This window comes from Sminthopsis crassicaudata, chromosome 2 (genome assembly GCF_048593235.1).
Source record: "Sminthopsis crassicaudata isolate SCR6 chromosome 2, ASM4859323v1, whole genome shotgun sequence".
In the NCBI taxonomy this organism is placed as follows: domain Eukaryota; kingdom Metazoa; phylum Chordata; class Mammalia; order Dasyuromorphia; family Dasyuridae; genus Sminthopsis; species Sminthopsis crassicaudata.
In genome coordinates this window covers 503,710,561-503,733,108 of record NC_133618.1, presented here as the reverse complement: position 1 = coordinate 503,733,108, position 22,548 = coordinate 503,710,561, and the positions used below count along the sequence as shown (strand labels likewise).

The 22,548-nt window shown below is 37.6% G+C and overlaps 1 protein-coding gene across 4 annotated transcripts in view; it reads left to right on the top strand.

The window, feature by feature from the left end:
- The window catches only part of DDX31 (DEAD-box helicase 31), a 98,873-nt gene extending 79,232 nt beyond the window's left edge, over nucleotides 1–19,641 (top strand). For all 4 annotated transcript variants that reach the window (XM_074293976.1, XM_074293975.1, XM_074293977.1 and 1 more), the window contains one exon: nucleotides 18,628–19,641. In XM_074293976.1, the coding sequence (XP_074150077.1) occupies nucleotides 18,628–18,775 (148 nt within the window). In that variant the 3' untranslated portion in view covers nucleotides 18,776–19,641. The remainder of the gene's footprint in view (nucleotides 1–18,627) is intronic.
- The last annotated feature ends 2,907 nt before the right edge of the window (nucleotides 19,642–22,548 follow it).

Below are 22,548 nucleotides of genomic sequence, written 5' to 3'. Positions count from 1 at the left end.
TTACCTTGAGAAGCCACCAGGGAGAGAACAATCCGCTGCCTCCTGCTTCAGTTGACCCTCGCAAGCAGATGGGCAACAGGACTGGTATACCCCTGTGAGCAGGGGATTTAAGAGGGCTTTATTTAGGGAAGAATAGGCTGATTAGCTGATAAAGAGCATGTAAGATGGTATGGGGCGGTCTTTGATGTCTAGCGGGCTCAGCAGGGAGCCTCTTGGTGAGTGACAGCAGTGTGTCATAGGATTACTCAGCTCGTGACAATGCAGCTCTCTGTTACTGCCTTGTCGCTGCTCTGTTTCAGCTACTTTTTCCGTTGTTATGTGCTTCTTTTGAAGGCATTTCTCCCTCCCCCCCCCCCCCATGACTCCCTCTCTGTCTTTATACCACAGACGGCCACTCTAGGATACAGTAGGTAACTTTTTATTTGGGGGAAATGTTGTCACTCCTGGGGTAAGAGTGACTTTGCAGCTAATCTGCGCATGGACCGTATAATTGTGGTCAGGGTGAGAGGCAGAGAAAACTTGACAGATTTTCCACACCTCAGTCAGGGCTCAAACAAATGCCAGTTTGCTGCTTTCTGAGGACTGGGCAGGGAAAAAAAAAGTCTGCTAAACCCCACAAAGTAAGAAGAGTTACACTGTGGCAACAATGATTGTGCAGAGCTGAACCCTCCCTTCTGAAATCCATCTGTCGAGAAATAGAATAGGGTCCTTATTATTTTAAATGGAAAAATAAAATAATAGCACTAAATACTCCAAACTATTCAGCTTTCCTCCTTATGGCTGTTCACTGCCAGCACCAGTTGTCCTGGAGTAATTATATATTATGTACAAACATCTGATATCTGTTCACCAGGCTGCAAACCAAATCCTCTCCTACTTCACCTGCCACACAGCAAACAAGGGAGCCCAAACCTGTAGGGAAGAGGGGTTGGAGCTATGCTGGGGAGAAGGAGATATGAATCAGGGACAGGTTAGGAGACCCTTAAGTATTTCACCAAATGACAAAGGAAATCTTTGGTTTTTGGCACTTTTCTTCTGTGCTTCTCTCTCTTTTTTTTTTTTCAAATGAAAACAACCATATCTCCCCCCCCCCCCAGCCCTCAGGATATCTTACCAGCCAGGTGTCTTTCTGCCTTTTGGATCCCAAATTCTGAAAGTAAAGACTAAATGCTTCTCTCTCTGCTTCCCCCCCCCCCCCAATTGCACATAGTACCACAGTCATAGTCACAGAAGCTCTTGACATCTGACACACAAACCTGCCAAAACTTCAACCCCATGCTTTATCAGGAGTCGATAATATCTGGAACATATTGAATGGCCCTTCAGTGACAATCATCACTAACCTACCATCTCTCTTGGTGAAATGTATCTGTTATTTTATTCTGTGTAGATTCAACAGTTCCTAAGATACAAAATCAACACATTCCTCTGACATCCTACATCTTTACTTGAGACACCAGCACCAGAAACTGGGGCCTTGGGTTTTTTGGGATAGAAAATAACATAGAGAAAATCCTGAAATTCACATTATTTCCCAAGTATACAGTCAGGGGCAGCTAGGGGGCGCAGTACATAGAGCACCAGCTCTGAAGTCAGGAGGACCTGAGTTCAAATTTGCCTCAGACACTTTATACTTCCTGGCTGTGTGACCCTGAGTAAGTCACTTAACCCCAGTTACCTCGGCAAAAAACCAAGTATACAGTCTGTAAGAAACATTTGAGTTGGATGTGCCTAAGAAAATTAACATAGCAGTGACTCTGCCCTTGAAATCTGCCTTTTACTCTAACATAGCACTCTAACTTCCTTGGAAGAATTATATTCCATTCTCCACTCCTTCCAATCCTATATAAACTCTGCCATTTTGAGGAAATTTTTGTCCCTTTTTTTTTTTTAATTGACTACTAGAGAATTGTTTTTGCATTGATTGATTTTGCATTGAGTCAACAAAAAAGGATTGAGCTGAAGGTGTATTAACTGGCAACCTTTTAACACCTTTGAACTTTACTTATTAGTAACAACCTTGAAAACATCAAACCAGCTCTCAAAAAAAGCCTAGCATTGAGAAGCTGCAGCTGTAGCTCCCCTGTCAATAAACAGTGTCTAAGAAGAGCACTTTAACCAGTGGTTTTTAAAATATTGGTGTTGCCATCACAGCCAAACAGGGCAAACTTGCTGCTTCTTAGAACTCTTTATACATGTAGGCTGCTCCCTTGGCCTAAGTATGGCAATTTTTCCCCAGGGAGGTAGGAGCCATATAGCAGCCAAAAATTATACTTTGAGATGCTAGCTTCTTAAAACTATTTATTCTGTGACCACCCTAGATGTGATTTCACCTTTGACTCTTATTTTCATTGTCCTTGAATGAGTTGGGTGCTAAAATATGTGTGGTGCATTTGACCAATAAATCAATTAGAATCGTGAATTCAAAGTTGGAAAAGACCTTCAAGGTTAATTAGTCCAGCCCCCTCATTTTACAGATGAAGCAAGTGAGGCCCAAGGAGATTGTATCTTGCCTGGTTAGGGTCCCATACTCACATAGACATGTTGTTCATTTCTGTAATTCTTCCGAACTTCACTTGTTTGTACTAACTGTCTGAATGATGTGGCATTCTTATGGACACAAAATTTTATTATTTTCAAGCTGTTATGTATAAAAGTCAAAATGTTATCAAATTGTAAGAATAATAGATAGTCAGGTGTTAACCAAAACCTACAATGTAATTACAAACATAAAGTCAGCACCCAAAAAGCTTTAAAAAGAAATCTTCCTAGGTATTTTGCTCCCAATTATAATATGCTGACACGGAGGATAAAGTCAAGGAGGGTGAAAAGGGGTTATTGTCCTGATTATTTCTACTATGTTCAAACAGCCATTGAGAAGAGTATACTTGAGAAGAGCGTCAAAGCAGTCTCTAGAGTATTTGTGTTTCTCAAGTATTTTTAAATTAGTTTGATTTGTAATGTAACTGTTATTCTGGAAATCTTTCATGCACTTCAGGTTCTACAATTTGTACATAAAACTATTTTTTCATAGAAAACTTACCTTCAAAAAATTTAGTCAGATCCTTCCATAGACTGTAACAATTATAAATTAATGAATTCCAAATTCATGAGATTTTAATACATTAGAAAACTTCAAAATCTAAAATTTTACCTCCTCATCCCCACCTCCAAAAAAAAAGACTTGGATGTGAATGTAATTCTTTGATCCATTTGACAAATATTTCATGGAAACTTACTTGAACCTTCCTTGGAAGAATTATATTCCATTCTCAACTCCTTCCAATCCTATATAAACTCTGCCATTTTGAGGAAATTTTTGTCCCTTATTTTTTTTTTAATTGACTACTAGAGAATTGTTTTTGCATTGATTACAAGAGTCAACAAAAAAGGATTGAGCTGAAGGTGTATTAAAACTGGCAACCTTTTAACACCTTTGAACTTTACTTATTAGTAACAACCTTGAAAACATCAAACCAGCTCTCAAAAAAAGGCTAGCATTGAGAAGCTGCAGCTGTAGCTCCCTGTAAAGCAATAATCTAATCATTGGGAGCAGCTTGCCTGCCAATTTTTATGTGGCATTTACAACCTCCTTAATATCACTTAATTAGCTGAAGGAAAACTTGGAATCTTGCCCATTGAGAAATTTTTCTCGGTTTAGTTGATCTACTCATCATTCTATAAAAAGACAAATTGGGCCAAATGTGATATCAGAAAATGAACAAAGCCCCAATCTTTGAGATCCCCATATATGTGGTTGGAATGGTGGCAGAATTAGGATGGAGTCTATTCCTAATGACTTAATAGCAATTTAGGGAAACCATGTAAGTCAGTGGAATAATGAAGAGTCAAAACAATAATCCAAAACTCCAAAGATACATACACACACACACACACACACACACACATATTGTGTAGCCACACCACCTGCTGTTTAGCAAGTTAAGCTATAGTTTATTTCTACTCAAAGGACTTAAAGACAAACAATTATGAATATATGGTTTTAATCTGAGAAAACTGAGGCCAAGAAAAAGCAAGTCGCTTCTCTAGGATCATGAATCAGAGAAAAAGGAGTTGAGTCTTCCTCATCTTCTACTTTAATGATCATGAATCTAGTCCCAATCACATTAGAAATCCACATCAACTGTCATATTCTTTATTCTAAGCCCTGTAGTCTCTAATAACTTGGAAGGAGTTATAGATTCTTTGGACTAGAAAGAAATCATTTAGTTCATCATTAATTTTTTTTTAAGTTTTCAGAGTGGAAGATTCCATTTGGCATATGCCAAACCAAATTCCCATTTAGGATGGTAACACTGCTCCCTACGTACTTCACACAATTATTGCGAAGATAAACCTAAACCATATAAATGTGCTTTGAGCTCTGAGGGGAAAAGTTGCCACATACTTTCTAATTATCATTATTTACAAGATTGCCTGAATTCATGAAATGTTGCAAGTAATTAGGCCACATATAATTTCATTTTAATAAGGGAAAGCCATAGTTCTTGGTTTTTTTAAGATGCACAGAATGTCTGAGTTGAAAGAGCCTTCTAAATCAACCTCTTCTTTAGTTGAGAAACTTAGTCCCAAAGGAGTTCACTGAAAGTCCTTAAGATAATAGAGCTAATTAGCACTGAGCTAGGACTAGAACTCTGCCCATTTCAGTGCTCCTTCTCTTATGCCACAGTGCCAAGTCAAGAAAAATTTATTAAGCACCTACTATATGCCAAGAACAGTGCTAAGTGTGAAGATTTAAAGAGGCAAAAAGACATTTTCTGCCTTCAGGAAGCTCAAAATCTGATGGGGAGAGAGAGAAAAAAAAAAGCAAACAAATACATGCAATCAAGCTATATAACAAGATAAATAGGACTTAGCAGAGGGAAGGCACTAGAAATAAAAGAGGTTGGGGAGAGCTTCCTATAGAAACATAGATGGGATTTTAGTTGAGACTTAAAGGAAGCTAAGAAAGTCAGTAGGTGAAATTGAGGAGAAAGACCATTCCAGGCAGGGGAGACAGAGAAAAGAATTTTTATGTGGCATTTACAATCTGAAATGGACATGTCCTATTTGTGGATCAACAAGTGTCATTTGGAAACGTAAGAGAGAGTGATGTCCCAAAAACATAGAAGAGAGTATCAAGGAGAGAGTGATCAGCAGTGTCAAATGTTGTAGAGAGATTGAGAAGATTAAGGATTGAGAAAAAACCATTGGATTTGGTAATTAAGAAATCATTATTGATGACAGGAAAAGATAATGATATATGTTGGAGGAAATGTGGGAATACTAAAACACTACTTTGGAGTTGTGAAATGACCCAACTGTTCTGGAGAGCAATTTGGAAAAAAAAGTCTATCAAACTGTGGATACCCTTTGATCCAGCAGTGCTACTGCTTTTTTTGTGGTGGCAAACAATTGAAAAATGAATAGGCACCCATCAATTGGGGAATGGCTGAATAAGTTGTTACATGTGAAGATAATGGAATATTATTGTTCTATAAAAATGATGAATAAACTGATTTTAGAAAGTCCTGGATTTATATGAACTGATGCTGAGTAAAACAAGCACAACCAGGAATACATTGTACATAATAACAGCAAAATTTTGCTATAATCAACTATGAAAGACTTGGTTCTTCTCAGTGGTTCAGTGATCCAAGGCAATCCCAATAAACTTTGGATAGAAAACACCATCTGCATCCAGAAAGAGAACTATAGAGACTAAAAATAAATCAGTACATGCTATGTTCACTTTTGCTTTTGCTTTTCCTTCTGTTTTTCTTTCTCTTACGGTTTTTCCCTTTTGTTCTGGTTTTTCTCTCCCAACATGATTTATAAAGAAATGTGTTTTTTAAAAGATAATAATGTACATGTATAACCAGAAAAAAAAAAGAAAAAAATCATTAATTTTTAGAGAGCCGTTTTGGTGGAATGAAGTTGGATTATAAGGGGTTAAGAGAATGAGAAAAGAAAAAGTGGAGGCATCTATTGTAAATAGTCTTTTTGAAGAGTTTAGCTACAACTAGTAGAGTGATAGTGAGGATGAAACAATCAAGTCAGTTTTTCAGGATGGGAAAGACATAAGCATGTTTATAGGCAGTAGGGGTGCACCAGTTGGCAGGGAGAGATGGAAAATAAGTGCTAGAATAAAAATAACAGATGGAGAAATCTGTTGGAAATGGAATGAGATAGAATAAGATCACTTGTGCAGGTAGAGAGGTTAGCCTTGGTAAGAAGTAATACTACCTCTTTATATGAAGCAGGAGTGTTTGAGAAGATAGTGGCAGGAGGCATGTGAATGATATAAAATGAGGAAGTTCACAGTAAATGGTCTCAGTTTTCTTCTGTAAATTATAAGGCAAGTGAGAGGAGTCATTATGGGTATCATGGAAGTTTGAGGAAGGATGAAAAAGTTTGGAACAGCCAGTATAGAGTATGGGATAATGGGTAGATATAGGAAATGTAGGAGGATATCTAGGAGCAGAGGGGCTCCTAGAAGAAGAAGCTGTGTAACATAAATTTGTGGTCAACCCAATTAGAATGGTTGAGTGATCTCCACCCTTGTTCAGCAGCATGTGTAGAGGGCAAAGGCAGAGGATGGTGAAAGTCATCCAGAGTTGAAGTTTGTCTGGGTGCAATTGATGATATAGTAAAGTAACTTTGAACTCAAGAAACAATGAGTGGTAAGAAGACCAGTGTAAAGTTGAACTAGTTCACCAAGAAGTCAAGATAGACAAAAGAGGAGAAAGAGGAAGGGAGACGACCTAGGAGAAAACTGGAGATTGAGGAACTGGAATGCAGTGAAAGAAAAGTAGGATGTAGTGTGGGAACATGGGAAGAGAAGTGGAAAGCCAATGGATTGTGATCATACAGGAATTCTTTTAGGACTTACGAATTCTTTTTTCCCCCTCAATGATGTTTTATTTTCCAAATACATGTAAAGATAGTTTTCAACATTCATTTTCAAAAGACTTTGTATTCCAGATTTTTCTTCTTCCCTCCCTTCTGTTCTCCTTTCCCAAGGCAGCAAGCAATCTGATATAGATTAAATGTGTAATCCTTTAAAACATATTTCGATATTTGTCAATGTTGTGCAAGAAAAATCAGAACAAAAGGAAAAAAATCACAAGAAAGAAAAAAACAAACAAATAAAAAGGTGAAAAGATTATACTTTGATCCACATTCAGTTTCCATAGTTCTCTCTCTGTATTCGGATGGTATTTTCTATCCTAGGACTTAGGAATTCTTGAACATGATGTAGGTGCATTTATGTGTGATGGCGAAACCAAGGCTTTGATCATCTTTATATGTGGGTGAAGTGAGGTGAAAAAATAGATGAAGCTAACCTTGAGAACCGAGATCTTCAACCATTCATTGTAGACAACCTAAGCAATGTCAATACTTAGTTTCCACTTACAGACCTAAATGTAGACCAAAAAAGAAGGAAAGAAGAAAGGATTGGGAAGAAAAGTAGAAACTGTAAGAAGAGAGTGAACGAAAAAGGAAAGAATGGGTACAAAGGATGGAAAGTGCTAATAGATACTATGTAAGAGGATGAAACACATACTGATAATTATAATACATAAATATCATATAAAGGTATTAAAGTATTATATAACAAAGTACCAGGCAAGGTTTTTTTGGGGGAAGGACTTTATTTATACAGGAGATAATTTAGTAATGGATGCAGGCTAACAAGGGCTGGAAAAAAAGTGAGCATTTCACTCAGATGCAGTGGCATAAGCAAAGGCAAGAGGCAGGAAAGCACAGGACATGTTTGGTAGACAAAGTGTATTTCACTTTGGTTCATAAATTACATGGAATAGAAGTAAATAAAAGCTGGAAAAGTAAGGAGATGCCAGATTGTGGAAGACCTTCAATACCATGCCAAAAAAGAGTTTGGATTTTATTTGATAGGCAATAGGCAACTACTGGTGATTCTTTTAATAGAATGTAATGACCAGATTGATGGATAAATATTATTCTAGTAGCAGTATGGAGGATGAGCTGGAGAAGGAAGACTAGGAGGGGAAGGTACCATGGACTGCTTCGCTTCCAATAACTTTTGTTTTCTTTTTGTTGTGAGAAGGCCTGGTACCCATCCCAGTGGGTAGCTGTATTCATTATTTCAAGTCTCTTGTGTAAATTTCAGTGATGCATTCCCCAGGAGTGTCTAATGAGGAGCAAAACGGGCAATAGGGAACATAAACAGGCTTGAGATTCCATTGCTCAGCACAGGAGAGGAAGATCACTCAGAAGGGCATCCATACCCCCTGCCGACGTACCAGCTTGTCAGAGCAGCTGGTTCTGTTTCTCTGACCTCCTAAATGGAGGCAGTAAACCAGACCCTAGTAATTAGACATGGGAATGCTCTGGTGCATCCTCATCCCCCTTACCAGGACAGGAGCAAGCCTCCAGATGGAAGGTCAGAACATTTGACCTCAGTGATAAGGCCTAAAAGAAGCAAGGAGGGTCCACTGGAAGCTATAAGATCAGACATAACTGTGGCATGAGTATAGGATTGTGAGTGTTGTTATATAGAGCTTACCACTTTCTTTTAACTTTTGTCATTATCATCATTATTTACACTTTGAACTCTGATGTAAGAATCAAAATGTGACATTCTCTGTTTTGAAATCCCCTACAAATCATATCTTCTGAAACATCTATATTGAGGATAGGATCTTTGTTATCTAAACTAGAACTACATATGAGAAGATAGTCTTTGTTTTTGTTTTGGGGTTTTTTGGTTTTGTTTTTGTTTTTTTCCCCTAGCATTGCATTAACTGTAGCTGGTTCAATCCAAAGTTTTACCTCTCAGGGCATTTTAAAACTCTAGTGGTGGGACCTGAGTATTTCTCCCTTTGCAAGGCTTGATACAAATCTAGTTTCCTTTTTCTTGCGCTCTCTATAGTCAGGTGCTGCTGGGTCCCTGTTCTTTAGAGCAGTGGTTTAATTATAGGTGTGCTCTATATAGCCTTTTACATTTGGCCTCTTGCTCCTATCACTTGGTTTTTTCCAGCTGACACCAAGCAATTACTGCCTTCTCATGGAACAAACACACCTTCATCCCCACCCTGCTAATGAGGCGATTAGAGGGATTTCACAGTGACCCTTAGCTTCCTCCACACCTGGGTCACCTGCAGACTGCAGGAACCACATGGTGTGCTTTCAGACTAGCAGCCAGAGCTGACAACAAAGAACAGGAACCCAACCAGCCTCTCTTGGGGGTAATGCCAGACTGTCAAATACACTGTTGCAGCCTCCGAAACTTTAGCCTTCTACTGCATTGAAGCCCTGGAATTGGAAGAAGGAAAAGTACAATTTGAATCAGTGACAGATACCAGGTGAGAATAGATGCAACAGGAGATTATTCAGCTTTTCACCAAATCGTCTAATTGTTGAGTTCTTGAATTATGGGAAACTGAACACGAGGCAATGTATATACACACACACACACACACCACACACCGTACATGCACATATCCCAAGAAGAAACCTTTGCTAGCTTATAAATTGACTTTCTATATAGTCATCCCAGTCATATAACCCCAAACCACTCATCTAGTGATCTTCTTTTTCTTTCCAATGAACAAGCCATCCCTAATTCCTTTTCTGCTGTGGAATATGTATATCCTTAGCTACTCTGCAATTTCTTCACTTGATATAGTGACAGAAAGCTTTCTCTCTGTTACTACCCACCTCCCAGAGTTGCTGGAAAGAAAGCACTTTGTAAGCTATAAAGTACTCTAGAAATGAAAGCTTTGATTGTTATTTGTTATGACCTGTGCAGTTCCAGTTAGTTTATGTCAGCCTCTTGTCGTATCTTATTCTGAAGCATTCGAGTTCCTTTGCATTTTGTTCTCAATCTGGAACTGATGCTGCCATGTTTCAACTCAATGCATTGGACCTGACAGTCCAAGATATGAGATGGTGATTAACCATTTATAGGTGCTAGATTGTAAGTTCCCTGGCAGAAGGAACTATATCTTATTTATCTTTATCTCTTGATTCTTAGAACAAAGCCTTGTACAGAGTAGGCACATCATAAATATTATTTGAATTTACTGCTCCACAGAAAGGATGTCATTTGGGAGTGCCAACCCTTTTTGTATACTGGATATAGGATTCCTGGATAAAAAAAAAAAATACGTTTATAAGATGTGAAGTATTTCTATAATAAGGCATGCTGATCACTTATTCTTCATATCCAGAAAGGACTGAAAAAGAGTTAGATTTTATAAAGTATTTTGGTTGGATTCAGGGAAAGACTTGAATTTGATTGTCAGGGTCAACAAATACTAGAATGGACTATGAAGAGAGGTTGTGGAATATTTCTGGAGTTTTCCATCACAACTGTATGACAATTTTCACCATTGGATTATATGGCTACCGACTTGCCTAAAGGTAGAGAGCTAGATTAATTTCTCTACACAACTTTTATTCTAGATTCTGTGAGCTAGAAGCAGAGGATGAAGCTTGAATATTATGATATGAATCTTCTGCTTTTAATTAGGTTAGAACTCATTAGGCAATTACATTATAAGTTATTTATCTTTGACCATTAAGCTTGCTCTTAGAATACAGAAGTGAGATCAGTGCCTAGTCAGTGTAAAGAGAGGATGATTTCAATTCAATAGAACATTTAAACCAGACCAGCAATGGAATGGACAGAATACATAGTGAATTCCATATTAAAGAAGATCTTAAAACAGAAGTAGGATGACCACTTACTTATGGGATTTTTAAAGAAGGAGATTCTTGAGAATCAGAGAATGGTGCAGATTGGAATATGTGATCTTTGAGGACCTTTCCAACTTTATGATTCTATAATGATGGAAGGGATCTCTCTACTAAACTAATCAGTTCTACCCAATTCAACATGTAGGAGATGAAGAAGCTTGTAATGAGGGCCTCAGCAAAATAATAGTCTCTTTGTCCACAAAAAATCAGTTAAACTTTGTGTATGAATTGAATTTATTGACATTTAGCTGTTAAAACATACTCACTTAGCAAATACATGTTTGAATGCATTTTATGTACACAGGTTGTTATTGTTGTTCAGTGTCCAGTTCTTCATGACACACTGGTACTGTCCATAGGATTTTTTTGGCAAAGATACTGCAGCAGTTTGCCATTTCCTTCTCCAGTGGATTGAGGTTAACTGACTAGTCTAGGCTGATACAGCTAGTAAGTGTCTGAGGCCAGATTTGAGGTCAGGTCTTCCTGACTCCAGAACTGTATCCATTGAGCTACCCAGCCTCCATACACTGATAGCAAGGAAGAAAGGAAATTAGCATTTGTTAAGCTCCTACTGCTAGAGTAGCTCCTACATATATTATCTCATTTTATCTGATGCTGGTGAACAAAAGGCTGTTGTGTGCCTAAACTTAGAATTGCTTGTGCATAGAGGTCTGGACCATTGCCACACCCTCGCCATCCACTTCTGCTCCCTTCCCTAATCTAGTGGCAGTTTCTAAGCATTTGCACACCTATCTGGTGCTAAGATAGGTATTAAAATGTATAGGAATCTGCCTAATGATAAGAATTAGGAAAAGATCCTGTGTCTCAGACTAACTGAGACTTAAACATTTATACAAATTGTAAATGACAGAGCTGAGACTAGAATCTGGTTCTTCTACTTCTCAGTTACCTTTTCTTGCCATTATACCTCTTTACCCAAACATGAATAGGGTTATCTTTTATCCAGTTCTCCTCTAGAAGAAACATTTTCATTCAATTAAATAAGTATTTACTGAATATTTGCTAGGTGCTTCACACTGCGTATTTGAACCAGACCTTAGAATTTTCCTCCATTCCTTTGCAACTCTTTATGCTATGGTGTTAGAGTAATATCCATTTTTTAATGTCTGTTCTTGGGTCTACAGGAGTAGGCCTCCAAGATTTAGCAGGGGTGTCTAGTATTTGTGTAGGGCATACCAACAAAACAGGGACTCACCAGTCTTTTTTTTTTTTTTTTTTTTTTTTTTTTTTTTTGGTGCTTCCGCGCCCCCCCCCCCCCCCGAAAAACAGCTTTTATTTAGTCCAGGGTGATCAAAGAGGCAGCCTACTGGTGTGCCAGGAATTCATATCCATGCCAAGTAGAACCTGAAGGTTAAGAGGCTTCTATGGCTAACCTACTTCCTTCAATAACTATAAAGATCTGATAATATGATCTACTTCAGGAGACTAAATTATCATCCATCCCACACTGGCAGAATCTTTACCTGAACTACTTTGTTGTACCAGAGGGACCGCTTGTCATATTCTCCCTGGAGTTGTTTGCTGCTCTTCCTGTCATTGGAGAGCCACCAGAATTCTGTTCAAACGTTGCTGCCTTTTCTTCTTCCCTAAGAGCTAGGGAGGGCAGAGAAATTTCTCAATCATTGCCATCTTATCTAAAGTCATTGCCACTTCTCCCCTGATCACACTTGAAACCAGAGTTTTCCATCCTGTTTTGGGGTATATTTTCACTTGGAATTCCTTTGGGCCTATCTGTGGCCCTAGATAGTTTGTTTACAAGGTAGATCTTTCAGACTTGAGAGAATGCATTTTATCAGACTTCAGTAGACTTTGAGGCATCCAAAGGGTGTATGTGTGTGTGTGTGTGTGTGTGTGTGTGTGTGTGTGTGTGTGTGTTGTAAAGAGGAGACAAGGCATTTTTAAAAAGGAACAACACACCAAAATACATGTCAATTCAATAAGAATCAATTAAAATAGTTCTCTTGTGTTTTCAGCATCAGATTTAGTTTGAAGTTCAAAATATTAAGCACCTAATGTCTGCAGAGTTGTACTAGCCATGGGGATGTATGAAAATACGAAGTTTATATAAGATATGGTATTACCCTCAGATAGCTGATAATCTAATAGGGCAACAAAAATATTTATGTAAATACTCTGTAAATTGTAAAGCACTTTGTGTAGTTTAGTTATTAATTTTGCTCAGTCATTTTCAGCTGTGAAAAAAATTAATCACTTCATTATATACTCTCTAGTGATGAAGCTCCATAAACTTACTTAGGCTAATCCTTAAATAAGAGATGTACAGTCCAACACCAAGCCCATATCTGAAATCTTTTAATAAATCTTTTGGTAATTTCTGCCAGTGCTAACATAACGTCAACAGTGCTTTTGAGAATCTGTTCTCAACCCCTGTTCTCAGATAAAGCACTGAAAAATATCTCAAGAGAGAAGAAGCAAGAGAACAATCAGGAGAGCTAAATTCAAAGTCTGGCTGCCAACTCATCATACAAGTGACTTTTTGTTATTCATTCCTTTTCAGTTGGATTGACTTTTTATGACCCCATTTAGGGCTTCCTTGGAAAGATTCTGGAGTGGTTTCTCCAGCGCATTTTACAGATGAAGAAACTGAGGCAAACAGGTTTAAGTGACTTGTCTAGTTCACACAGCCAATAAGTATCTGAGGCCAGATTTGAACTCACTAAGAAGAATCAAAGAGAGCCACGCCTAATACTCTTATTTGCTTTGACACCCAGTTCTCCATAATTATTATTAGAGCCAAATATTTTATATACTAATTGAGCTGAGATTTTACTTATTGGGGGTACAAATAACATCTGTCCTTCTTAGTAAACTCCAATTCAATCAATAACTTTGGGTAGATTTACTCATCTTTCATTGTAGATGAGTGAATTCTGTTTGCTGGTAACTATAGTATTATTCTTTTGGTAACTAGAGGTCCAGCACTGTGGTGAGAGGGGGGCTTTGGCAAAAACCAGGAAGACTACAGATTGGCACTGGAGAAGATCAAGACCTTTAGTTGCCAGGGTATGTTTAGATTTAGAATTTCTCATTTTCCTATCTGCCAATTGCTTTGTGATTCAGGCTAGGCCTCGATCAGAGAAAAAGCAGAAAACTAACTTAACCACTAAGTGAGGGCCCCATTAAGACTTCTTGAATAGTTTGAAAAAAAATAAAAATAAAAATCCCCTTCAGAGCTTCTCTTCATCAAAGGCAGAGAAACCAAAGCCATAGGCTGAAAAACTGAACACCTGCTCACTCTGTGGAGCATAAGGATCCTCAGAGTAGTGACCTGGCACATTTTTCTACCAGGCCTGTAGAGGAATTAGGATTTGCTGGTGGTGGACTATGCCTTGGCTGGAAATAAAATTGTAAAATGCCTGGAAAATGTTTCAGTTGTCAACTTAAGTAGAGCAGGACCATCTCCAAGACCTGATTTCTATAGCATCTCATTTTCTGCACTGTGGACTTGGGAATGTTGAGCAAATATTCTTTGATAACAATTTTGTGTATCTTCTGTCAGCATCCAGTGCCTCAGAACCTTCCCATATAGCATTCATCTTTATTATTATTGATAAATTAATATATGTTAGATACTGATAAGATAGGAATTCATTATAGGATCACAGATTTTGAGCTGAAAGGGACAGTTGAGATTATCTTGTCCAACTTCATTTTTCAGATGAGGAAAACTAAAGGTAAAATAGATTAAGCTATTTCCCTGAAGTTACAGGAGGGGTAGTTAGATGGTGCAATAAATAGAGTCCAAGCTTAGCATCAAGAAAAACTCATTCTTATGACAGATCCAGTATTGGACACTTAACCCTGTTTATCTCAGTTTCCTCATCTGTAAAATGAGATGGAGAAGGAAATGATAAATCACTCCAGAATCTTTGCCAAGAAAACTAAACAGGGTCAGATAGAGTCGCTCCAACTAAAAAGAACTGAACAGCAAAAAAGTCACACATATAACGAGTGGCAGCCAGACCTTGAACTCAGTCTCCTGACTCCATTCCAGACCCTAATCTACTGCTTCTGCCCTGCTGCTGAGATATCCTTCACTGCTTCATCCAGTCATGAAGGTTGAGAGCAGGTTCTTGAAAGCACTGTTGATGATATGTTAGCTCTGACAGAAACTATCAAAAGACTTTGAATATGACCCTGGTGTTATGTAACTTTATTACTAGAGAGTAGACAATGAAGTGATTTTTTTTTTTTTTTTCAGCCATAGAAACTTCAAACTGTCTACAAAGGTATGAGGTACTTTGTTCTGCATTGGTGGCAATATGCCCACAGTGATGACATTTTTAAATTATTTATACTATTGTGTGCATATGCATATGTACATATATCTTTTGGTGTGATATGTTCATATATATATACATTTTACATGTTATCTTTTTAAAACAGGTCAAATTTCATTTATTTTTAATCAAGAATAATCTTTCTCTCTCCCTTACTTTCCTACCACTCCTTCTTTCCCCATCAAGAAAGGAAGAAAAACAAAACCTCTGAAACAGGAATGCATAGTCAAACAAAACAGAATTTCTTATTGGCCATATATTTTTCTTTATTTTTTTAGTTGTTGCAATATGCACTCTGAGTCCTTCACTTCTCTATCAGAAGGATGGGCAACATAGCTCATCACAAAGCCTCAACAATTCTCAAGTTTTCTAAGGAAACAAGAATTTCTTGGGAAATATATATTATACACACACATACACACACTCACACACACATTTATAGTCAAGATTCATCACATACATATATAGTCAATCAAAACAAATTTTCACATTGGCATATATATGTATTCTCACTCCATTTTATATTCACATTTATGTAGACTCCTTTTTTTAAATATATGTGCTCAGGTAGATTAAAACCTATTGGGCTCTTGGCTAGGAACACAAGTTTGCCAGCCTGCTTGTCTTTGGCTGAAAGTTTTGGTGGTGACACAGCCTGTGCCATTTTTGTAGGCAATTAGTGTATCAATCAGCCAAGTAATATTCTATTTATTTATTTTGCTTTAGCAATGGCAGGAGAGATCTTTGAAGTACAGGAGCTTATACTGGGGAGGATATTTTGACTGATACTTAGCATATTTTGAAACCCAGGTTGTTACATTTAAAATTATACACATTGTGAACACCCGGCTTCAAACAAGGGGGAAGAAACAGCATTTCTTCCTGTCAGAACCTTTTCACTCTGTCTGTCATATAACCCAACTAAAAATAAACTGCAGGCACATAGAACTGGCAGCCATCAGTTTGGAACAAGTTAAGTTCTCTTTAACTGCCGGGCCTGTCTCCTGCCTTTTCCAAATCACAAATCAACCCCCTTGCAACTTGGACCTCAATCAGGTACAGAGAGGGTACATGAGCATGGGAGCTGCCGAATGAGAAATAGCATCCCATAGAAGGAGCCCAGTGGAGTAGCAAGAGCGCTAAACCAGGGGTGGGAAGACCTGCTTTTTAGTCCCTACTCCTCCACAAATTTGCTGTGTTAATCTTCAGCAACTCACTTGACCCCTGTGGGGCTTAGTTTGTTCATCTGTTAAAGGGGACTGAGACTTGCTGTATGTTCTTGACAGGGTTGCAATGGAAGGGTAAGGAATAAGCATTTATATATTACCTGCCATAAGCCAGGAAAGGTGTAAAGTGCTTTAGAAATGTCTCATTTGATCCCTAAAACAAAACTCATAGTTAGGTGTTTTTACCAGCTCCCTTTTAGTTGGTGAAACTAAATTAAATGGAGGTAGGTAACTTGCCCATGGTCAAGGAACTAGAAAGGGTCTGAGACTAAATTTCCAACTCATTTCTTCCTGACTCCAGGTCCAGTAACTATCCATTATGTCAATTACACTTGCCTTTGTAGACCTAAAAGCACAATATAAATGTGAATTCATTATCATCATGAAGTCACTTCTAATCCTCAAATACATATATTTATCTCCCATTGTAGGAGTTGCTATGAATAACTCAGTCTGGAATATAAATAGTGCTCAAAAGGGCTACCCTCCATTTGTCAAAACATTTTATTACACTTGCTTATCTCTAAAAAGCTTAAGATAAGCAGGGTTTGTTTTGTTTTGTTTTGTTTTGTTTTTCTATAGCATCCTAGCATTTTACAGTTAAGGAAACTGAGATCATCTGATTTTCTGAAGGTCATACAGAAAGTATAAAATCCAAGCTGGCATTTAAATTAAGATCCTCTGACTTTTGGCCAGTGATTCATAGAGTGCCTTTGGTTTGGTTTGGTATTTGTGGCGGAGGACAAAAGGCAAGAAGCTGTGACGACTGAGGGTGACTACATTGAAGATTTATAATAGTCTTAAATTAAATGCTTTTCAGTAATATCCACAGATATGGTCTCTACTGCCATAATGAAATGAGTAACAGAAGTTATCATTTGAAATTTTCTTCTTAAGTCTTTCCATTCTCCTGTCCCATACAAACAACCTTAAAATATAATTGCTTCAGATCTTCATTCGGGCAGTCAAGACATGCCTTCTCATCTTACCTAATCTGTACTTCTATACAAAAAAGAATTCCATCAGAACATAGGTCAATATCATATAAATTTCTTTATATCATAATTTTGAGTCAAGTTCTCTGGAACATAACTGCATAAAGTAGAACCTGGCCCCACAATTCTTTATAACTTATATTGCAAAACAGGTGTTAGCTGTCTCTTCTGATCCCTGTCTTACAAAGGGTTTTCACTTACTTAAATTCTAAGTCCAAGCATTTGCCCACTATTGTCTTCATCCTAGATTGAAAAGGAAAAAAAGAAAAAACAAAGATGAGGGCATAATCTTTCTTCCTAAAAATGTATCATATTCCCCTAATGCCTAGGGAATTTTTGCAAAACCCTGGACACTAACCAGTGCCAGGGATGTCCTTTCCATGATGTGTTGTGTGTCTTTAGTGGTCACTGCTGCTTTTGAAAACAAATTTGAAACCCATCCATGTGTCTTAAGAAACATTAAATATTTCACTCGGCAGTTTATGTAATCATTTTCCCTATGTCTGATTGAACTTCTACAAATTTCCCTCTCTGATCTTCTGATCAAATGGCAAGGCTACCGTCTTTTGAAAACTGTTACTGCAGTTCAGCAGCTGAAATTGATTTTAAACCTTTGGCATTTTTCAGTGTGGATTACTGCAGTAGAGAGACCTCCCTCCAGTACCCAAGGCTTGTGTGCAGTGTTAGGAGGGTTGCAGTTGTAGCCAATATGAGACATAAACCAAGCTTCCCAAATGTACCCTGGGACTTGATTTTGAAGGGACCAAAAGATTAAAAAGCCCTCCCAGTCCAATGAAGAAATGCCTATTAACTAATCTATTCAGCCGTCTAGACCACAGACAGGTCTGTTCAAAACACCAGTCAGCCGTCTTCCCTGTCTCGGGAGAACTGGGGTCCTCCTTATTACTATCTGTGGATCGCTACTGGGAGGGACGATTATTTTTTAACCAAGTTGGGGTTACTGTAGTTGCTATTAAATTACTGAATGTTGTTGAGTTTTAGGGTGGGCTTTTTTTTTCCTTTGGCAAATTGATGTATCATACACCTCATTTGCCATCAGCCTGTGTTCCTTTTTTTCCATGAAAACAACAGAACAGAACAAAGCTTCACTTTTAAAAATGCCATGATATTTTGCCACCGTTATGAAAATCTGTCAGCACCGTATCTAATCTTCTGGTAACTGAGAATATCAAAACAAGCACAATTGAAGGGATTGTGCTTCTGTTAATGCAAAAATGTCAAGTTTCGCAGTCTCAGAACCAGCCGCCACCAGCCTATGTTGAAATGAAAAAAATATATAAAGTTTCTTTTCTCCCTCTTCCCTGTTTTACTCTTTCCTAGGCCTAACCCTCCTAAGAGGACCCAGAGTAAACACCGTCTTGCTGAAATCTTGCGTTCAGAATACTCGAGTGGAATGGAAGCTGTCGGCACCAAGGTCAAAAGGCAAAACAAACATGGAAAACCCAGAAACCACACACTGCAGAACTGAATTGGAGCTCCCGAGCTTCGTGGTGGGGGGAAAGAAAAGAAAATCTCTCTCCATGAAACATTAGAAAAGCCCACGAAGATGTTCTGTGGGGCAGTGAGACTTAGCTAAGACTTCTTAAAAACTGCCTCTGTACACAGCACTGAGCCTCAAGATGGAACCTGGAAATTCTGAATTGGTAGACGTCTTATTTTTGTCAGAGAAACCTTGTTGAAAATAAATATTTCTCTTTTCCTGCATACTAAATTTCAAGACATTACAATTGAACCCACAGCTATCATTCTTTGTGAGTGGAGCAAAAATAGAAACCAAGAGGAGTAACATCACAGAAACAATTAGCTAATTAGCCAGTATCTATATTCATTCCATTGAGCAGTAGTAAAAAAGAAAGACAAAAGAACTCCATCCTAAGTCATTGAACATATTTGGATGCCCCATACAACCCTACTGTGACACAGGCTAGCCTAGAAAATATATTAACCCTGCTGTCATTTTCAGAATTTTAACAAAAGTTCCACTGTTTTGTTTTTGTGCTATTTGGTACCTTTGGTATTATTTGTAAAGTGCAATTTGTGACTTGAAGAGGAGCTATTGGACAAATCTCACATACCTTCTCTGAGCCTCAGTTTCCCTATCCATAAAGTGAGGTGTCTTCCAATTCTCAAAGCATGAGTCTGTGAAATGGGTGTGTTTAAGAGAGAAATTTTATTTCTCAAAATTCCCTTTCCCAATGCATGCATGAAATGTCTGTGAGACGGACCAAGAATCATTTTGTAGAAGTGATCAGGAATACCAGTGTTGTGGCATACCCCCCAGCCTCCTTATTTTCTCCAAAAATGTTGCTGTAAATAAATATGATGTCATTTTTCTATTATTTTGTGAATTATTCTCTTTTCAGTGTTTCTCAGAAAAGATATTTTTCAGGGCTAATTGATCCTGCTGTTGTCTTTTTATTATTTGCCTTTGAAGTCAAAAGGCGCCAATACTGCTGTGTTTTTCTTCCTGATAAAACCCAACAGGGTTCCACTAGAGGCCTGGACTTTTTTGAGTTGTGAGCTGGATCAGATTCCCCATTGGATCTGACTGCAGGACCAGAGAGAGCCCCTTTCCCCCTTTGAAAAGTATTGATTTCCCAATAAATGTAATATTTACATAAAGGAAATGCTGCAATAGCCACAAGAGAAAGGACTAAAAATCTCAGCAGTTTCGTTCATGTTGAAGAGCCCTTGGCAACAGTGTCATTTAAACATTTCATAGCCATCTTCCTTTGTGTTTATTAAGTGACCATGGGTAGATGTTCTGTGACAAAGTTCTGAGATATTCCCAAGGAAATACTAGAATGAAATTAGCCAATTGACCAATAAAATAATGTAAGCTTTGAAAAGATTCATATCTACCAAATGATAAAGGGGGCAGGTGTCAAGTCTTCCCTTTTTGATAGTGGGCAATCAGATTCAAGCCAAATGTCATCTAGAACACTACAATAGAAGTGACTCAGAGTATGTGAGGTAGGCTGTGAGCTTAGTAAAAAGTGATCTGCATGAGAAATATTACCTTCTCAAGAGTCAACTGTCATATATGAATTAATAGGGACCGTTGGTGAAATTTATAACAATAATAATAGTAATAAACCTACAGTATATGTCAAAAATGACTGAGCAAATCTGTCACACTTTTATTTTGATATGTAATAATTCAAATGATTTGGATGAGAAAAGAAGGGATCAAACTTTTTGTAGACAAAACCCAATAGTTTGGCAAATAGGATTAAAGCAAGCAATTTGAGGAGGGGAGGACCAAAGGCAAAAACCTACATATTTTTTAAAATATTCTATTAAAGGATAAATAATCATAAGGTTATTTCATATTCCTGAAGTAAAAAATGCTATAACTATGCAAAAGATATATATGTGTATATCATTGTGTTATGTGTGTGTCTCTGCAAGCTACGAACCCCAACTTACTTTGCTAATAATGACCTAAACATTTCATCACACATTAAGATGATGCCTGGATATATTTCTAAGCAGAATCAATATCTCGTTCCCCTCCTTCCCCCCCCCCAGTTAATAAAGAAACAAGGATTTAGCAGATTTAAGGTTAATATTATCTGAGTTGAAATAACCTTAAAAATAAATCTTTCTCTTATTATAGCTCATGAAAGATTATACATTTCAGGCATCAATTAGGTAAAGCCTTTGCCTAATTCCACTGTATATATTCTAATTTTGTGTGCATTTTTAATCATCTATTTTCTCATTTCCCAAACTTGCCTCTCATTTTCTACTGTGCTCTTGTTTTTCATGTTTAAAGTCTCACAGAAGTTGAGCATTTAAGGAACTGTTACAACCTACAGTTCTTTTCCCTGGTGGATTGTATAGAATTCCTTTTCTGGTTCCCAAACATCTTCGTATTTGCAACCCCTAATGGTTGCAAATCTTCAGAAGGGACCCTCATTTCTCATGCAGTGAAGGGCAAAGAACCTTTGGCAAAATAGGTGCCTGTGTGTGATCTAATTAAGTCAGTGTTGATGTAATGCAAACAGTGACTTCCATTCCTATAGAACTAAGTTCAGATTAAACATCAGCAAAAGAAAAATTTCTACAAAGCCCAGTGGGTTCCTTTGAATTAAAAAAAAAAAAAAAAAACTAGTGGAATGATGGAGAGCCATTTAGTCAGGTGATTGGAAAATTGACAATTGTCCCAGATTTCTGGATTTTAGTTTCTTTGTTAGTCGATGAAAATCACTTAAGTCCCAGTGTTTGTTTCTCAAAGATAGAAAAATGACTTTCTCTCTCTCTCTACTAAAATGATTATTTGTTTTCCAGTTTTTTTGGAATTATTACATCATATTCTTTGTTGGAAAGGAGCTTTACTCTCTTTAATAAAAGTTCCTCTTAAGAGCCTTGCACCTTTTCTAGTATTGCTGTTGAATTGTAGGGAAGGATTTAGGGTAAGGCCATTTAAAATCAGTTTGACTGGTGACAGTTTGGAGTAACTTTAAAGTTCATTTAACTTTCTCCAAAATGCTCACAGGAGCTTTTCTATCATAGTCTTTGTAATAGAGGATTCAAACTTACTTTAAATTTCACATCTTCCATGCAAGGGACCACAAGGCACATCTGTTTCTGGGAGTGTCTGTGTTGTAAGGAAGGAACTGAAGAAAAGGTAGACCTTTTCAGGAGCTATGTTTTTTCAGGACCCCCTCCAGAGGCCTCTTCAGCCTCCTCTTCTCCCTCTGAAATCACCCAGCATAGAAATCAAGGTGAGCTTTTTTTTTTTTTAATAGATGAAAGTTAAAAACACACACACACACACACACACACACACACCTACTTTACCATAAAGGTTGTAAAGTTATTGCAGATGAGAACTGGCAGGACAATTTTAAATACTGTAATTATAAACTTGTCGGGAAGCCTTGTTCTTCATTAATGTAAGATATGAAATCGCCTCTAAGGTACAAGGACAATTAAATAGTTGAGAATATGTCTGTGATTTACACTGCTGCTGTGTAAATGTAAAGATGGTTGCTCTATTCTATCTCCTTCACTTTCACAAAATGAAAAGCACACCAGTGCAAGTTGTCCTTTGATAGATTTTTAATATGATTTTAAAGAGTTTTGTTTGGTCTCATTCTTATTCAATGAGATTAATTTAAAGCACTTATCCCCTGGGTTTAAGTCAATCCATGTAGGATTTGGACAGGGTTTGTTGCATGGGGGGGTTTTGTTTGCAGGAGGCTATGAGAGACTCCTTTCCCACTTCATTAACCC